The 20,114-nt window shown below is 40.4% G+C and overlaps 1 protein-coding gene across 3 annotated transcripts; it reads right to left on the bottom strand.

Annotated features, from left to right (window-relative positions):
• Window positions 1-1,198: 1,198 nt before the first annotated feature.
• On the bottom strand, window positions 1,199-13,888 carry LOC101474470 (prostaglandin D2 receptor 2). Of its 3 annotated transcripts, none has more exons than XM_076881946.1 (2): window positions 13,774-13,888; window positions 1,199-3,280 (listed from the first exon to the last, which is right to left on the bottom strand). In XM_076881946.1, the coding sequence occupies exon 2, from the start codon at window positions 3,215-3,217 to the stop codon at window positions 2,132-2,134; it is 1,086 nt and encodes a 361-aa protein (XP_076738061.1). In that variant the 5' UTR covers window positions 3,218-3,280; window positions 13,774-13,888; the 3' UTR covers window positions 1,199-2,131. The 3 variants fall into 3 exon arrangements, with proteins under 3 accessions (XP_076738061.1, XP_004571065.1, XP_012780061.1); XM_004571008.6 differs by lacking the exon at window positions 13,774-13,888 and adding an exon at window positions 11,920-12,009; XM_012924607.5 differs by lacking the exon at window positions 13,774-13,888 and adding an exon at window positions 8,987-9,059.
• Window positions 13,889-20,114: the final 6,226 nt, after the last annotated feature.

The following is a 20,114-nucleotide window of genomic DNA, read 5'->3' on the forward strand; positions in this document are numbered from 1 at the left end:
TACAGCTGGTGATAACATCTAGTGAGAAACACATTACACATTTCTTAAAAAGTCTAAGGCTCGGTTATTTACAAAGCAAAAAAGCGTGTATTACTTTAAACTAAATTGACATTTTCATCAAACACCCTCAAAACAAGAGAGGTACATAGAATGGGGAAGTTTTTGCAAATTTAGTGACATACTGCACATGACTGTATAATGATGCTAACTAAACTGTTTTTTCTTGCTAGAGTACAGAAATTACATCACATATAATTCGCTAAATATAAGGAATACAAATGAGTCTAGGACTTTGTACTGAAAAGCTAAAATTAAATGATAAAGCTATCTTTCTCTATTTTTATGCAATATCTCTATGTCAAGCACAGGGAAGCACTGATAGATATTTTTACTGAAACAGGGACGGATGGATATTTTGTAACAAGTGTTGTATTGGCATTGCAATACTTATTTCACAATCATCCCCACACATAATTTCACTAAGAATATGCAAAAGTTTTAGATTACACGTCTGCAGCAGATTAGACCAATTACTGGATGTCTTTAATCTGAAAAGATACCATTAAGAAGCAAGGAAAGTTTGTAAAAGGACATGGAGTGAACTTTGCTCTTTGTGTTATGAAAAAGAAAGGCCATTTCTAAAATTTAATTATTTTGAAGACAAATGTCTGCTGTCATTGTCTAAATACATGAAGAAGCATATGAAACCCTGCCAGTGGCGGACTCCCTCAGACATCGGTGCGTTGGTGGTTCTTTGTGTCCGGGGGTGGGCGTCCAGGTACACACCGGCTCACTCCTTGGCGGCCGCTTATCGGGGCCTGGAGCCTGGGGCTCGCTCGGGCCACTTCGGAGGTGGGGTGCCCCCGGCCTCTCGGCCTGGGGCTCGGTCACTCAGGCACGGCTGGCTGCCAGCGGAACTCATGGGCGCGTCACTGCAACTCCCCCTGGCTTCTGCTCCGCGGCTGCTGAGTGAGCCCTCATCTGGGACTCTCCTCAGCTCTTTCTGGGACAGTGACGCGGCTGCCCCGCTGTTGGTCTTCCTTGGTCTCTTGTGTTCTGGGGGCCTCTGGATGTCTGGAGTTTTGATCTCCTCCATACCTGCTTCATGCCCTGGAGGACGGGGCTGTGGCCCCCCCACACCCTCTAGCAGATCATTACATGAAGGAACCTTTTAAAAAAAACAAAAAAAACAAAAAAACAAGCGCGTCCATGCTCACAGGTGTACACACGGGTGATCACACCCACAAACTACACCCTTTTTGGCTCCTACCTCAAAGCACACTGTGTTCTGTTGATCTTATGTGCTGCACAATAATGTTTAATATTTAGTATTTACTGTCATATTCCCATATATCATTGTGATGTTGTTTATTCTATTACTCTTGTTCTCTTCTGCTTGTTTTCTTTTTTCTTTCTCAACAGGTGATCCAGGTGATTGATATATGCATTTTTTTTTCTTTTCTTTCTTTTTTTTTTTTTGCTGCCCATTCTGTTGGTTTTTGTTTTTTGCCCTTCTCCCCCGTCCCTCTTCTCAGCTGTTTCTCTTTCCCTCTTTCTTTCTCCCCTTCTTTCCCCCAGTCAAGTCTGTCCCGTATTCAGTAAGTGAAAATAAAATAAACAATAAAAGGTGAATCAAATGGACCATTACGGCAAGGCTGGGATGGTCAATTTGGTAAAGTAAATCCGTTGGGCATCTTTCTTTGCCTTTAGACAACAATTCTGATGGCAAAAGAGCCAAACGGGACAGGCAAAAAAAAAAACAAAACAAAAAAAAACAAAACAAAACAAAGAAGAAGCATATGAAAACAACAGAAACCTCATAATATCCATCAGGTCACAAGTGCTCCATCCAGTGTCAGGATTAAGGTTGGATTTTAGTCTATCCACATGTTCCAAACATGAACTCCCGATGATGTTCATTTATACTAAAACATATTCTTAATCCTAGATGGGGCACTAATAACTTGATTGATGGATGGAGAATACAATGCTATAGCAAAACAGGTAAGCTTCTTGTGAAAAAGTATTGCCTGAGTGATATGTGTTAGACAACAGGGAACTTTTTTATGTGCAGTTGAGGTAAATAAAACCTTCTTTGCACTTACTAAAGAAGAGATGGTATGTTTTACTTCTAAACTGAAGTACTCATACTTTCTTCCTGAGTTGCAAGGGAATGCTTCTTTCTCGTCATTATCTCAGAGTTGCCGATAGAGCTCTGAGCTGTGCTGCGGCGCCGGGCGAACTCTGCAAGATCCTCAGCCAGAACAGACTCCATCACTGCACCGAGAGAATGTCGGATCTTATTGCACAGGTCAGGGCAGCTGAACACATACAGAACAGGATTGAGGACGCTGTTGAGGAAGCCAATCGTCGCTGCAACTGGGAGGGCCTGTCTTATAAAATCCTGAACAGACTGAGAGTTTGGAGCCATCACTTCCATGACGATGAATATGTGGTAGGGTGCCCAGCAGAGTACAAAGCTCACCACCACAGACACTACAAGCCGAACAAAACGGAAAGGGCGACGGTTACATCTGTTTGCTATTATGGAGTGTACAACAGCATAGCTCACTATGATGATGACCAAAGGGATTAAGAAGGCAAAAAACAGCTTCATTATTGCCAGTCCTTCTTTCCGTTGTTTAATTATAGGTTTATTATTTGTCTGATTCTTTGGTTCAGGCAGGAATCGTGCATAATCATAGTAACAGAGATTCCGGCCATGTTCTACAGGGATGACGTCACGAAACAGGAAGAAGGGGATAGTGCAGATCAGAGCCATGGCCCAGATTACCCCACATATCTTCTTAACTAGTTGGATGTTTCTGTGGTTTTGGGCCCAGACAGGTTTCAGCACCACCAAGCAGCGGTCCAGAGAAATGGCCGCCAGTAGGAAGCCACTGACGAACATGTTGAGAAAAAAGATGGAGGAATGGATGCGGCAGAAAGTTGTCCCCAGTGTCCAGGTTTTGCCCCGGGCCATGTACAGGGTGAAGAAGGGCAGTGAAGAAGTGGCTAGAAGGTCAGAGACTGCGAGGTTCAGGATCCAGATGCTAATGATGGAGCGACGGACATGGAAGCCCACCACTGCAACGATGAGGAGGTTTTCCACGATGCCAATTGTAGAGAAAATGCCATGGAGGGTAATGGTAAAAACATTCAAAGAATGGGACCCTACAGGGTGGCTGGATACATTATGGTTGCTATTTTCAGTCATCTTGGATGAAAGATTTCTTGTCGTCGTGTCGGGTGGTTGCAGTTCAGATGACGTGCTTCACAGCTGAAAGAGAAAGAGATGATAACATGTAAAATCAAACAGTTCAGTTAGTGGAATCTGTTATGAAAGAGAAAAGTCATATCTAATTTTTTTTTTTTTTTTAAGAAAACATTTTGTTGTTATTGTTTAAATGTGGTTACTTTACGAGGAATGGCTCAGCACAAATCTGATTTGTCTGTTCTTGTTCAGTAATAGTATATGGCTACTGGTCTATTTAGTATAGCTACAGTAAATGGAGTGATTCGTATATTTCTACGCTATATTCAACATGCCAGATTCACACACATTCTATGCTTTGAAGTGCTTTCTAACTACCATTCACACTCCGATGGATGCATCAGAGATATCCTGCCACAAGGATATTTTGCATGCAAACTAGGGTGAGCCACCAACCACCAACCTTCCGATCAGTAGACAACCTGCTCTACCTCCTGAGCTACAGCCACTGTATGAAAGTGTTGAACCACCCCTTATTTCTTTCTTGTTTTCTAGTAAAATTGGAAATACAGATCTGGTACATTTATTTTATTTGGTATCCTTATTTTTCACAGTCTGAACTCTCTTAGGTAAGCTTTCTTGTCATTTCTTTGAGTAGTCTTCAACTTCAACAGTTCTCCAGGGTTCCTGGGGGACAATCAAAGCTTTTCTTTGGATGTTGATTGGTTTTTATTCCATTGTCTGTTATAATTTCAAACTGCTTCGGTAATGCTGAGGTTGGGCAAGCTGCTGTGTGCTGATGATGATTTCAAATTTGGATTTATCACTTTATAGGACATGTTGTCACTTCTTTTCAGTCCAGTACTTGTGAAAAAAAGCATTCTTCAGGATGGAGCTGATATATGCCAAAATACACAACCGCTGAGACCATTTTCTGATCATGACTTGGAGATACTTTTCATCTGCTGCAGATCATTTTTATCTTGGTCTGCCACTGCTTTTGTCGTTCACTTATCAATTTGGCCCAGTTTTCTTTAAGGACACACTGCACACCATCCTGAGATATGCCATTTTTTGACTAATGACTCATTAGGAATCACATTGTTGGTGCAAAAATACCATTTTATGCCTCTCAAACTGTGTTATATTTGATAGTTGCTGAAGTAGTTATTTGAAATGGGAAAAAATTCTATACTTTTGTGAAGGAAAATGAGTTCTTTAATACGTTTTCTGTTATGTGCACACAGTTAGGGAGTTAGGGATGATTCCATAGGTACTGTACATTTCAAGTGGCTTACAAAGACATTGCCCAGAAACTGGTCAATATTGGGTTTGTTACTTGTTACATTTCTTAATGCTGTAATGCTGAACAGTACTTGAGTACCCCCACAGAGAAACTAAATTATTACTTAAACTCCGCTGCCAATTACCAGTTAACAGTATAAATCTTTTGCCACACGTGAGTAGAAGTCATCATTCTTTTCTGAAAACTGGTTCAAAGAGACTTCAAAGTGATTGCCACAGTGATTATACTGTAAAACCACACAGGAAGAAACCTTGGCTGCGAGACTGACTGCACACTCAGGTTTAACATCAGTCTGGGTTCTTCACATTGTGTTAGCATGCTTGTGGAGATGCTTGCAAAGAGTTGATGTCATGTTAATCATTTGTACTTACTTCTGTCCTAAACTTTGCACTTGACCAATTTACCTTGTTGTTTTGGGCCATTGGAGTATTCTTATCTCCACTTCTCAGAAGTTGTATACACCTCCACCATTGTCCCTCTCCATGCATATGAACTACAGTCAGTTGATTGTAGCACAAATGTGCCGAAAGAAAAAGACACGTTTTTCAACCCAGTATCATGTAATAGACACGCCGGTCCACTGTGTCCATTTCACGTTTGCCTCTCACTAGTGACTTCGCGGCTTTAAAAGTCTCCTCCTGCTGGTGATGCAGCTTCTACATGTGTGCCCATTTTACACTAGGAAGGAGAAAAGCATGATGAACACAGTGGACAGGAGTGCCTATTTCACACTTTGCTGTAGGACTGAGTTGCATTTGTTGTTTGTTTGTTTGTTTGTCTCCGCCCAGCACGCAGATAACTGAAGAACCTTTGGAATAATTTCAGTGTAAGGACATTTAACTACACATTTAATCCCTGGCATATGTTAATATAAGATTTAAAAAATGCAATAGTTTTTCCCAGTTCAGGTTTTCTTTAGTTTTGTTTTTGCCATCCCTGCCTTGTGTTCTGTTATTTACAATAAACCTCACTTGCATCTTAGTAAGTGCCTGCATTTGAGTCCACTTTCCCACACATCACACACACTGCTGCCGCAGCCTTGACATACTTAACTACTTTAGTGTAGTGTAACTGGCTTTGGGGAGTTTAATAAGCTGAAAAGCTATAAATAAATAATACATTCATTTAAAATGCCAAAACTGTATGCCTTCCATCATATTTTCCAAAGCTGTCCAGCGGGCTAGATTGGGTCTCTCTGCTGTGCCGATTCTGGCCCCTGGGCCTTATGTTTGACATCCCTGATCTAGGCTTAGCAGTATGATTTGGCTTATGGTTGGCCTAATAGTGAGTAAATGGTTCAATAGACAGAATGAAGGGCAATTGAAATAATTTCACAATCACACCCCCCCCCCCCCCCCCCCCCCTCCCCAGCAAAAAAAAAAAAAGAAGTGGAATATATGTCAACATAGATTGCTGTCAGCTTCTCCACAGTGGGTAATTAGGAGACTACAGGTTGTTGTGTCTCAGAATATTCGTTTCTGATAGTATGACACCAAACAAGTTAAACTTTCTAAAGTAGGCCTACCTTGTTCCTCGTTTAGTTTTTTCAACAGCTGTTACACCCTTAAGTCAGTTTCCTGTGTCAATCACAGACAGTGTTTTTAACAAAACAAAACAAAACAACAACAACAACAAAAAAGTGTACACAAGACTGCAATCTAAGGGGTTGTAACTGTGCCTGTGTTTACATGGGCGCTTTCAGCTTAAGGTGAAGGTGAAGAGAGTAAGCTCGAACTGCAGGGCCCTGCACTACAACGCGAGTTGAGCATACTCAGGCCATCTGTCCGTCAGACCGCTGACAGTCAGGATTAGCAGTCATACGAAGCTGGTTACAAACTTGCTAAATTAAACCAGGGTTTTCCCCTGCATGTTCACAGGAAGTAGGTATGGTTTGGGTATCATCTGACCGGTTCACTGGTCACACGACTCTCTATGAGCGTCACCTACTCGAGAGACTCTATCAGATGCTGATAAAATGGTTATCAACATAAAAGAAGAAGACAAAAAATTGAACTTTTCTAAGGAAAAAAAAACTATAAACTTATGCATTAAAGCTTGTGCCCATGCACCATGGTCAAGGAGCTGCTGCAGTCTGTCTGCAGATCAAGTGAAGTTATTCCCCTGACTGAACAGGTAGTCTAAGAGTGTGCTCTATGTTCTAGTTTTTGCAGTTCCAGTAGTGTAAAAGAGACCTATCAGCAGATTAGAATCAAGCGTGCAACATTTGCACACTTTCTGCATCACCAACTGAATGTGTGTAATTCCTGTAAGAATGTGATGCATAGTTTGCGCTTCAGTCAGTGGTTTTAGTACGTTCGCTTTAACAACTTGCACCTATGAAACGCGTTGACCCAGCAGAGAATCAGTAATGCACTTTAATAATGCTGAACAAAAAAATGTGGCGTTTTTAAACTAAACTTTGAAACATCAGCTGCTCCCTGTTCTTCTCTGAGCTGCAAACTCGGTGCAGTTTAAGGGTTTGAGAGTAAAAATTTAACTGCAGTGTCTGCAGAGAATAATGTTTAGAATAATAACACTGCTGTAAAGTTCTTTCACTGACCACAGAAAGCAAACAAACAAAAAAAAGTAAAGAACCAGGAATGGCGACGCTATTTTCTGAAGTATTGATTTCATACCTGTTGATATCTAATCTGCTTCACGGCACAAGTTACCATGGTGATATGTTCCTTTAAGAAGTGAATCACTTCTGTAGTTCAGCAAACCCAGTGTTTATCCTGAAGTTAGCTTCGTAATCCAGGCATCAGGAATCAGAGAAATCCGGGGAAAACTGAGAGTACATTAGGGGAGAATCACAGATGCTCTGACAAAGGACCAAGAGGAGTTTCTGCCCATAGTAATGGGCAAGTGGAGACTAGTAGGGAACGAGGTACAACAACAGGGACAAACAAAAACAATGAAGGCATTTAGTCCCTATCAGAGTCCAGAAGATAAAACAGACAACAGTTCACACGCACCATATTTGGTCTATAATGCACTATTACATTTGATACCCACCTGCGATAAAGCCTGTCTGACTGGAGAACACAGTGATGAAAGGAGGGAAAAAGAGATAAACACACTCAGTCGCAAAAGAGTGAAATTACAGGCTAAAAAAGCAGAATCCACATCATTAGAGTTTACAGGGCACAGCTACTCTCACTCATACAGAAGACTGTTACACACTGCGGCAGTCGTCATACATTTATGTAAACTCACAAGACGCAACAGTGCATATGTCAACGTGGAGAAAAAAAGGGCTCAACTTATGAGGGCAGGAAAATAGCTGCACAAAAACTCTGGATTTAAAGTATGAATTAGGCCAAACACTTGTAACCAGGGCATCTGGTGATATAAACTATAATTCAATCCATTTCAATTCAAGTGAGTTTAATTCAACACCAGTCACCTCAAAGCACTTTACATTTTAAGGTAGATACTCTACAATAATATCATAAAAACAAGAAAAGAAGAAATGTCAGCAGTTGCATACAGATACACTACACACACATGTACATTTGTGTGGGAAACTTCCAGGCTTGCCATAAAGTCCTATTTTAAGAAACCACATTGGTATAAACTTGTAAACAGTGATGTAAATAGTCATGTTAATTATGGTTCTGTCAACAGCGTTTCTGTTTGTCTTTGCCAAACTGGCTGCTCTTATTGCTGCCTTTTCTATTCTTTTCTTCTCTTTCTTTTGTTTGTCATTCTGGTCAGCCTGCCTGTGTGAGTTTTCACAGTTAGTGGTCATCAACACTACTGCCCCCCCCCCCCCCCCCCCCCCCCCCCCAAAAAAAAAGAAGAAGAAGAAGAAGAAGAAGAACAACGCTTTTATTCTGCACCTCCAGCATGCATATTTAGAGTGACACTGCAGAACAAAACAGCATTATTTGAAAGCAGCTTGATAGCTGAAAGCTGAATAATTTTGTTGGCAGTATCTCTGCATCTCTTTGTCTTTCACACTTATTGCTCTTGTTCCCCACATCCTCTATACACAACTTCAACTGCAGATGTGTAACATGACCTAATGATGTAGCACACACATATACAATGAATTAAATATGACATTAATTAACTCAACGGCTAACATTATTACATCACAACAAAGACAGCTATAACACCTAAAAGCACTAAATTAGGAAGGAGGACTGGCATGAACAATTTGGAATATATATATTTTGTCATTCATTGATTTATTTGGTTACTGTGTTGCTGCTGATGGAAACTGTGCCAAAATCTTCTAAAAATTCTATCAAAAGTAGTTTTGCAGCTTTTATTAAAGTAAGTCTTTATCTGAAAGATATATTACAAGCCACATCATTCATGCTCATATTAAACTGGCAAGATATTACCCATTTCCAGTACATTTCATGATTCCAGTGAATATGGATCTGAGTCATCAAAACCTGCTCTTTGAAAGTGAAACTGGACAATGGATTTACAAAATGCAACAACAAAATTCTTACCGGTTCGTTTTGTTTCTGTTTTGTCTGCAGCAGGTCTGATGTGGTCTCTGTCGTGCTGTGTTACTAGATGACACTAGACAGCACTAGCCTCATGGATGTATAAGTACTGTGAAGTAGGAAGTCACAAACCTCAGAATCAACCTAAAGTCTTCACAAGATTGAAGTAGACTATAGCCAAGTGTCAAACCAGACACCAGTTTCTAAAGAGGCCCAAGCTGTTCAGACACATAAAGTCACCAGTCTGTAACTAAATGAAGATAGTCATTTTTAGATTGATACACTGCCAGTATATAAAGTCAGTATAGACTACCACAGTATCATTTGAGTTACAGGAAAAAGGCCAGACGCTATCACTGACATCTACAAGCATTCACACAGCATTGCTTTCATTTTTGCAGACATTACAGCTGTTGAAGACTCAAATAACTGACACGATATCACACAGAATCTGCTTTTAATGCATTTCCTGTGTGATATATATCCTGTAATCTCACGTATTTTTATCTGCTAAAATGTTCAAAAAGTCACTGGTCACTGTTTTAAAATATATAAATACCAACTGGCCACTATATCAAGTACATTTTGTTAGCGCAGAGTTGAGAAGATAACATCACACAATTGGTGCAGAATCGTCGACTGCCTATCTGTGATTCAAATCTCGCGTTACACCACTATTCAGAGGTGCTCTATTAGACTGAAATCTGGTGACTCAATTTGAGTACAGTCACTGTCATGTTCAAGAAACCAGTTTGAGACGATTCAAGCTTTTTGGCCTGGTGCATTATTGTAGCCATCAGAAGATGGTACACTGTAGTCATGAAGGAACGGACATGAGCAACAACAGTACTCAGGTAGACCGTGGTGTTTAAACGGTGCTCAGTTGGTACTAAGGGACACTGAACGTGCCACGCAAATATCCCCCACGCCGTTACACCACGATCCGCTTGAGTTTCAATACAAGGCAGGATGGATCCATGCTTTCATGTCATTTATCACAAATTCTCACCCTACCAACCAAATGTTTCAGCAGAACATGAGACTCATCAGACCGAGTGACATTTTTTGTCCAGTTTTGATGAGCCCGTGTTAATCGTAGACTCAGATCTTGGGGATGAAAACATTGGAGAAAATGAGAGCATTTCAGCCAGTTCTGGTAAACATCCTGTTTGGTTAACACCGAGTCTCATGCATGCTGTTAAATTTGGATCGTTTCTCTCACCCATATATTGTGTTTTGTCCTCAGTGCCTTCTCTCTGTCTCTCTCTCTAGCTCTGGACTTGAACATCTCACTTGTGCAACCAACCTCTCGTTATTACTGTGTGCTGTTTTTCTTACTGCTCACCTTCTGCTCTCTCCTTAACCAGACGAGGCCTTTGACAGAAGGGAGTTCGTTTGCCCCACTGTCACCAAGTACAAAGTACCTCAAAGTGTGAATCCAGCCCTCCTCTATAAGTGCACTGGGTCTACACTGACACCTGCTGGCCAATGATAATGTCGTCCCTCCAAGAAAGCCCCTTAAAGTTGCTCAATTTTATCAAACCTATGCATGATAACTGATCGGGAACATAATACAAATTTCCTAATTACAGACTTTATCACAGGGAGTTTTCTCAATTACAAAGCAAACATGTTTTTAATATGGTGACGAATGAAGTGCTGAGTTATAACTTCTGCTTTTTGTCTTTCTATATTTGGTGGGTGATAAGGAGAGAGCACAGGGCATGGTCTACGTTTCTTGACGTGAAAATTATACAGTGACAAGACAGAAAAAAAAATAGTTGACTGCACGTCGCTGACAAGTCATTTACAACTACGATTGTTTTCCCTCACTCTGCAGTGAAGTGTGAATCTCTAGAGCTGTTGTTGTACTTTCCTCTGCATGCTTGCTTCAACAAATAACATCTTGGCAAACCTTTTCTGAGGTTAGTCATTTGTCACACAAGTTTCTCTGGAGCTTGTTCAAAAGACAAAATAAATAGATTTGAATTCATTTAAGACTTTACAGCTTCATCTCTGTATTCAAATGATTGGTATGCTTCCTGTTTGCGAGAGACTATAATTTAGAGGTGTTGAGTAAACATAGCAGTTATTAGGTTACTGTGGGAAACGATGACAGCTACAAGCACACACTCACTGCATTTTAAACAGTAACAGGGTGTGGGGTTGCAGTCTTCTCCAGAACCACTTATCCAAAGAACATGAGTGAATGATTGAAGCCTTCTGTGATGATCAGGCTGGGTTAAGGATTAATTATTAGAAAGAGGCTTTTAAATTCATCAGTGTCCTCACAAAGATAGCCAAACTACTCTATGTGTGTGTTTGTGCAATCCTCCCCACCCGGGGAGTGGACCGGGCATAGTCACCCACAGATGTGACTTTAGACAAAATACCATAGCTGCTCATGCAACAAACAACCTGAGACTGCATTTATTGAGGTCTTCTGCAATACACCAAATCTGAATCAGATAAGAGTTTACAACTGATCAGACAGACAGATTCTTCACACCACTTACATGGACTGATTGACAGTCTGACTCGCCTGGTTTCATGTGATCTTTCCAGCTAAGCAGTGTCAGATCTGGTTAGTACTTAGATGAGACACCAGCTGAGGGAACCAGTAAGCCTAGCTTATAGCCATACCACCCTGACCACACCCGACTGAGCAACACATTTACTGAAGTAGTTCTGAACAGCGCTAAATCTTAAAATATAAAATACTAGCATATGACATCAACCAAGATTCATCTGTCAAATCATAAAACACCCAAGAAAGCTCTCTGATCAGAGAAAACTGCTTTGTTTACTATGTTTGCATTATCTGTCAGTATAACACACTTGATGACCTGACATTTACCCAAAATAGCACATCTGCGCTTATCTCCACATACATTTACATGTACATATCTAATGCCCCAATGCAAATGCATGCTCACCTTCCTCTTTTTGAAAGCAGACTGCTTCCTCTTGTCTGATCTGTGCAACCAAGGAAAAAGACCAGTGGAATCCCCCCCAAAGCTCCAGACCTGCTCTGACCTCTTTTTGTTCAGGATCAGTGCTCTGACAGCAACAGTTTTACTACTGCTGTGTGTGGGTGTAATATCAGTCTGTTACATTGCTCCCTTATTGTCACTCACTATAATAAATACAGTTTTCTTTAAAATAGGTAATCTGAGTCAGTCATCAACATAAATAAAATATGCAATAATAATTAATAATCCTTTTTCGTTCTTTAAAACAGCAGCTTCCAACCTTTTTTTTTTCTGGGGGTTGGGGACCGCTGCTTTAAAACACTAAAAATTAGATGACTTACATCTCAGGGGGACTTAGAAATGAAAACAAATATAATGCTGATATTCCACATCTGTAAAATGCAAATAAAATGCATTTAGGAATGTTTGAAACGTTGTGCACTTTCTCTCAACCTCTAACTAATCTTGAGAGTTAGATATTTTTTGCTTTGAATCACTGTTTCACTTTGTGAACCACTTAAAAGTTTGAGAACCAGAATACAAACAAAGTGACTCATCAAGAAATCTTAGCTCATGTGTGTGGGGGGGGGGGGGAAACATCAGCAGTGAGGATAATACAGTTCTTTGCTGCCCTCTTCAGGTCAAATGCAGAGCAGTCATCAAAGGAAGAAGAAGCATCAAATGCATCACACGGGGATGCAAAGTCAAAGCACACAAACGTCACTGCAGTGGGCTTTGTGTGCTTCTATAGCTGTGAAAAACCATCTACACCATAAAGACAGCAACGCAGTTCAAGCAGAAGCAGGTGTTTGATGGAGAAGCTGATAAAAGTGCAGTTTGGATTCAGGATGTGTGAATTAAGTATGTACACAACGCATATGGATATATGCATGTACTTTTATTTCTCATTAAGAAAAAGGTCAGCTCAGAGTTTTTGACTTCCTTCTGTGGATGAGCACTGACACCCACACCTCTGTTACGTCTACACCTTTTCTGCTGAGGTTGTAACTTCTCTCTGTGGCTCCTTTGTTCAAACTGCACTCGTGCTGGAAGAGGTTGAACAGTGAAGTGAGAGTAAAGGATGCTCAGGTTTTACGTGCTCCTGGTTCCTCTCTTTAGAGCCTGTAAGTCCTTCACACTCACTTTTTATTCATTTATGCTGTAAATGAGTTGCAATTGCCTTAAATCTCTCTATCTTGTGTTTGTGGAGTCTCTAACTAATCTTGATTTGTGTTCCAGATGGTGCGCTCCTCTACGCTAACCTTGGAGATAATGTGACTTTTCATTGCTCCTTTGCCTCCAGGGCCAAATATCTCTCCTGGTACAAGCAAGTCATAGGAGAGTCACCTCGAGTCATATCCTCTTTCTACAAACATTTACTCAACTCCAACAGCTTCCACCCCGGGTTTAAAAACAATCAACGCATTTCAGTTGATAGTGGAGAAGATTTCTATCGTCTGAACATTTTTAATGTTCAGGATTCTGACTCGGCCATGTACTACTGTGGACAGACCAGCATCTCAGTCACTAAATTTGACGACGGAACGTTTTTGGTCCTGAGAGGTAATGTGGAAAGTTTTTAAGATTTGGGAATATTAACAATATAAAAACAAATCTGCTTTTTTTTCTTGCACTTCCTATTTTAACATGTGTTTTAACACTTTTTCAGAGCCCAGTCACAGGACTTTCCTAAAGCAGCCAGAATCAAACTCTGTGCAACAAGGAGACTCGGTGACACTGAACTGCACGCTGCTCAAAGGATCCAGTGCCGAAGAAGACAACGTTTACTGGTTCAAAAAGGATACAGTAGATTCTCACTTGGGAATCATGTACAGCCACACAAATAGCAGCAGCCAGTGTGCGAAGAGGTCTGAGTCCAGGTGCTCTGCACAGAGATGCGTTTACAGCTTCACAAAGAAGAACGTGAGCCGGTCTGATGTCGGGACGTACTACTGTGCTGTGGCTTCATGCAGCGAGGTGCTTGTTGGGAAAGGCACGAGGCTGGATGTCGTAGGTGAGGAACATATGTGTTAAAACTGAAACCTATTATAGTTTCTTTCACCCTCTTATTTTCCTCTTTTGCTTACTCTACGTTGCTTTCTATGTCTTTGCAGTGAAACAGGACAAAGCTGTCCCCGTCTTGGTTAAGACTGTGGTTGCAGCTCTGGTTGTCTCAGTTATTTTCAATGTAATCTTCTGTGGTACCCTCTGCAAAATAGTCCAGAGAAAAAAGTGTCCTTCTAAAGGTAACTATTGCCTATCATAAAAGCACTCTGATGACTATAAAACATGTCAGCAGTTAAATTTCTCTTTCCTTTCTATTTCTTTCATAAGGGTCACTTCAACAGCCTAATACTTCAGAATACACTGCGAACTGTGAGGTTAGTAAATGAGAAAAAGCACAGTACAGTAAGTCTTGAAACACCTCTGATTTCTTACATTTTCACATTACATTTTCAAAGCAGCTAGACTTTGTGGTCATTTGTTAAATGGTCTTGAGCAATAGTTCTTCAGGCTTTCTCAAGAGTTTTTCTTTGGACTTGAATGGCTTTTTCAGTCATTTTCAGTCCAGTGCCTGATCACTGTGGGGAATAATTATCAAGGGATGAACCAGTGCTGTATCAACACATAACACGCAACTTAACAATGAACAGTGCTGGGAAGGTCTCTTTTAAAATGTATTCCACTACAGAATACAGAATACATGCCCCAAAATGTACTTTGGATTACTTAATATATTATCATGCTTTTTACAACTACATGAATGTCCTATTGTTGTGTGATTTATTACTATTACTGAAGAATACTCGCCATACCAATAACAACTAGATTTTGAAATCTTAATGTAAAATGAGTAACAGTAGGCAGTAGCGGTTTTTGATACGGGCGACATGGGCGGTTGCCTGGGGTGGCATCATGGTGGGGGGCAACATCATGGGCATCGGCAAAACAACCCCAAAAAAACAAAACAAATAAAAAAAAATTACTCGTATTCATGCTGCCCCGACGTCATGCCAGCGCATATTGGGAATGGCATAGGCACCGATCGGTTTTCTACCGCCCATTTGCTGGGAGTAAGGGCGCCCTCCGTTTGCGAGGTGCGCCTGCTGCTTGCTCCACAGGGAGGAGAGGGCGGGGCGGCGGGGGATTCTCTGGCTGGTTGGAGCAGCATCTAATAACCAATAACCAAATTAAAACAAAATAAAAACAAACCAACAAACACGAAAACACCAGACATCCTGATGCAGACTTATTTGCATCGATGTTTTTTCGAAATTCTATACACGTAAAGTGAGTGCGAGAGCCCTCGGGGCGCCTGCTTGCTGCTGAAGTCAAAGTAAACTTTATTGTCATCTCTGCTACATACAGTCCAGTAATTAGAGAGACGAGACGACGAGGCTCCAGTTACAGCAGTGCAAGTAAACAAACAATAAACTAGGGGTAAAGGGATCAATAACAATTTATAATTTACAGTTTGATGATTTAAAGTCTCACACACAACCTGTGGAAAGGGGAGGGGGGCCGGCTGCTTCCAAATAGAGCACATTTCATTCATAATGATGTAATTCCAAGACCATAATGTATTCATTATTTGAATCCTGGGTTGTGTGAAATCCCAGAAATACACCTTAGACAAAGCAAATCTGTGAACTAAGGTGTAGGCCTGTTAGGTTATGTTGTGGTGATCCTCGAGTTGGGGGATGGGTGTTCATACTGGAGTGCAAAATTAAAACCAATGGAAGGTGGACAAGAAAAGTTCAAAGCCATCAGGTGCTCAGTTTAGGAAAAAGAGAAAAGAAGAGGAGGAGAAACGAGCAAAGGATACAGGTAAGCAGATGTGTCATTGGATAATGGCAGGTCATCCTGAAACAATCAGAGTCAGAATACTTTATAAATCCTTAAGGAAATAATGTGGGTTACAGTTGCTCCAAAACGAAATGGTAAAAACGGTAACAGTAACAGACTAAACTCCAAACAATACATTATGTTACATATTTTAATATTAATTAGTCATTGTCAATTGTTGATTTCTCCTGTTCTCATTGTATGACGAATTATGATGGCTGTTTGGTAGCCGTTTGCATACTATGCATACTCTCTCTCTCTTCATATGCGTGTGTATATTTCTCTGGTGAAGTTCGGTATGGTTTTATGGTTTTATGTGTGTGTGTGGGGAGGGGCGCCAGAGGGAGTGTTCGCCTAGGGCGCCAAACAGGCTAGGACCGCCACTGACAGTAGGGTGGGTATTAGATGAGGCTGAACTTTTTGCAGCGATCCCGGATAGAAACTATTCCGCGCGTATATAAAACAGGTCTGCGGCTCCGAACCGTAGTAAAGGGACCTCTAGCTAATATGTCGGGTTTCGTGTCGGGCTCGTAACCGAAAACTAGCTTTACTTTGTTGTCTGGGTCAAGTTTGAGACAGAGAGTGGTGTTGAAAGGCTGCACCAACGGAATTTGTTGTTTCGGAGGAAAACACAAACACAGTGTACAGTCGAGTCTTAATAGCTTACTTACAACTGGGCTCGTCAGGCACTCTTTTTGGCTGCAGTGGTTATCATTATATTTACACACTTCCATCTCACTTTTCTGGTTGGTGACTGCTCGTAGTTTTCCTTTTTCTCCCTCCCTCGCTCACAGACACATAACGGGTATAGCAGTCCATTCTCCCAGCAGCACGGACTACACTGCCCATGAGGCTACACTGTTTAGGGCTGTGCCTGTAACACTATACCTATTGCCTTCATATTAAATCATTTTTTTAAATAATATTTTTTAAAAATATTTATTCACGTCATTATGCGAGAGTTGACATGGGCCGCGAGACTGAGACACAAGCATTAGAGCCACTTAATGCGTGTTTTGTTTTGGTTTCCACCGACGTGGAATTACCAAAAATAGAGAGAGCATAGCCTAACATATGAAACAGGAAAAGACCTCCGTATAATCTATTTATTTCAACAAAGTAACTGCATTCTGAATACCACCTTTTTAAACGGTAACTGTAACGGAATAGTTACTCATATCTTGTATTTCCGTTACTCCCCAAAACTGACAATGAACTAATATTAAATTATATCTTTAGGCACAGCACATAATTTCTTCCTATTTCTTTAGCTGAAGCTTCCAAATATGCCAAAGATAGCACAGCGTGACAGAAATAAAATAGCAACTTTGCACCAACAAGACAAAAGGATCTGTGAGCCAAATACTTGGTATATCTCAATACAGCGTGTCTATAAATATTTGCATGCATGAGTAGGAAATGAGAATCGTGTTCTTAAGAAATAAGAAAATCACCAGCAAAGACCTGACACAGCTCCTGAGAGATGCATCCGGTCTTTCAGTTAATCCATCAGATGAGAAAAACCTGAAGTATACCACTGACAGCAGGTTTTATGGAGTGAAAAATCAAAATGAGAAAATGTCAGTTCACATCATCGTTAGTATGTATGGAGGAGGTCAGGATAGAAACATGACAGTGAATGTCTACAGCCATCTATCAACCACAGAGGAGATTCTGTCATGGTTTGGGGCTGCATTTAGCCAATGATGTTGCGCATTTTGTCAAAACTGATTGAATAAAGAGGTAGATTGAGATTTTAATCCATTTCATTTTTAATAATAATGATCCCAAACATGCTGCTAGTCCAGTAAAAGCCTATATGTATAGAAAAAGAAACAGTAGAACACTATCAGTCATGAACTGGCCCCAGAGCCCCGATCATCCTGACAGAGAACAGAATAAAAACCAGCCAACGTTCAAAGAAGAGCTTTGTGTTCTTCAGTTCTGGAGAACTATTCCTGAAGACTACTAAATAAATTACAAAAAAAGATTAAGAGTTAAGGCTGTGTTGAACAGGGTTAGAGTGTCCATACAAAAATGTTCAAACTTGTTGGAACTGTGCAAAGCCTGCCGTTGTCTTTTAAACTGTATTTCCACACATTTCACATTTTCCTAGTAAAATATAAAAAATGAGGGGTGGATGAAGACTTTTGCATTGCACTGTATATGGACAAATTCTATCATATGGCTTTTGTATTTCCCACAGAATGAAGACTGTGCTGTTGTGCAGTATGCAACTGTGAATTTCAAGAAAAAGATTGAGACAAGTAGGAGACAAAGAAAGGACACAGTCAACGACCCAATCTACTCTGCAATTAGAACGTCTCACGTGGAGTGATTTTGTTCAGTCAAGTCAAAATTATGGCCACTGTCTCTCCTACATCTGTGATGTTGGTTAATATTAACTTCTCAAAGAAGGTTGTTCGATTAGTTTTGGTTGTTTATTTAAAAAAAAAAGAGGATTAGGCTCCAAGTGGAATAAATTTCAAGATGTACTGATGGATGGAGGGTTGGGTGGGTGGATTGCAAAAATGTTTCCAATGCAATGCACCTAAATGAGTTATTTGATCAACAGTGCAACAGTGCAGACATTAGGGGCAGGACTGTTTGTGGCTGAGTGACCTAAATTCACTTTTTCATAACACAGTGGAAAAAAACCCCCAAAACAAAACCGCCCAGTTTCACCACACAATGCCACTGCTGCCCAAAGTGGTGAACGAGTAGCCAACTCAGTGTTCCTGGCCTATTTTAAAGAGGAAAAAAGTTATTACAGGAAACACATTTTGATGTACACTCTTTCATGTCTTTGGAACAAAACTACTTTCAGACAGTATTCATTTGTGCACACTGAGTGAAATCACAGTGGAATCTAGCTTAACTCAACTCTTAACTCTACTGAAACTCAGCATATACGTTAAAATTTATGAGCCTACATTTGGTGACCCAACTAAATTTCACTTCTTAAACTTTTCCTGTGGGTTTGAGTTGTTTGTGAGCATTTAAGCTGTGCATAAATTTTTTACCAGAGGTTGGACAAGTAAAAAAAAAAGTTTGAAATAACTCAAAACATGTTTTGTATTTTAGATTCTTTAAAATAGCCACCCCTTGCTTTGATTACTGCTTTGCACACTTGTCATTCTCTCTATGAGCTTCATGAGGTCGTCACCTGAAATGTTTTTCCAACAGTCTTGAAGGAGTTCCCAGAGATGCTGAGCACTTGTTGGCTATTTTGCCTTCATTCTCACATCTCATCCCAAACCATCTCAACTGGGTTTAGGTCATGTGACTGTGGAGACCAGGCCATCTGACGCAGCACTGACTCTCCTTCTTGGTCAAATAGCCCTCACACAGCCTGGAGGTATGTTTGGGATCACTGTCATGTTGAAAAATAAATGATCGTCCAGCTAAACACAAACTAGATGAAATGTCATATCGCTGCAGGATGCTGTGGTAGCCATGCTGCTTCAGTGTGCCTTCAGTGAAAAAAGGGAAAAAAAGAAAAAAGAAAAACCATTAAATGAGGTGTGTCCAAACTTTTGACTTGTAGTGTATATATGAACTTTATTTTTCTAAACTAAGAGAAACAGTCTTGATGTTGAAACAAACCTTACTAGATTCCAGGGTCTAGAGATTTTGTTTGAGGGTTTTGTGGTGCTTGTCTTGTGTCTTTGTTTTTATTCTAAATTTATCTGTTCTTTTACTTTGTGAGGCTTTGCTCCACATTGCATATGTGTGTCAGGGAAATATTAAGTTTAACTTTCCGTTATTGTTCAGCTAAGGGAGCAGAGTTAATGGCAGGCAAGCAAAAAGAGAAAAAGTGCTTTATATTGGAAGGTAAAGACCCTAAATTAATACAGAGACAACCCCAACGATCAGACAACTCCCTATAAACAAGCGCTTTGGCAGCAGTAGGAAGGAAAAACTCCCTTTTAACAGGAAGAAACCTCCAGCAGAACCAGGCTAAAAGAGTGGCAGACATCTGTCACGTTGGGGTGTGGAGAGGAAGACAGGAGATATTCATAGTGTGGAAGAAAACCAGATATTAATAATAGCTAAGTAAAAGTTGGTAAGTCAGTTATCTACTGGCTGAATCCCCATATTTATTGTACTTGTGAATTACCCCTATTAGAAAAATGTGACAAATGTCCTCCAAATGCAGGGATGTAAAACTCATTTTACATCGTGGGCCACATACAGCCCATTTTTGACATTAAGCAACCCAAACAGTAAAACTACATGTTAAATGTGTGCTTTCTATGTGTTTGTTTTTTAATAAAAATAAATAAATCTGTCTTTTAATTGTTTCTGTTTTA

Source organism: Maylandia zebra, linkage group LG3 (genome assembly GCF_041146795.1).
Source record: "Maylandia zebra isolate NMK-2024a linkage group LG3, Mzebra_GT3a, whole genome shotgun sequence".
Lineage (NCBI taxonomy): Eukaryota > Metazoa > Chordata > Actinopteri > Cichliformes > Cichlidae > Maylandia > Maylandia zebra.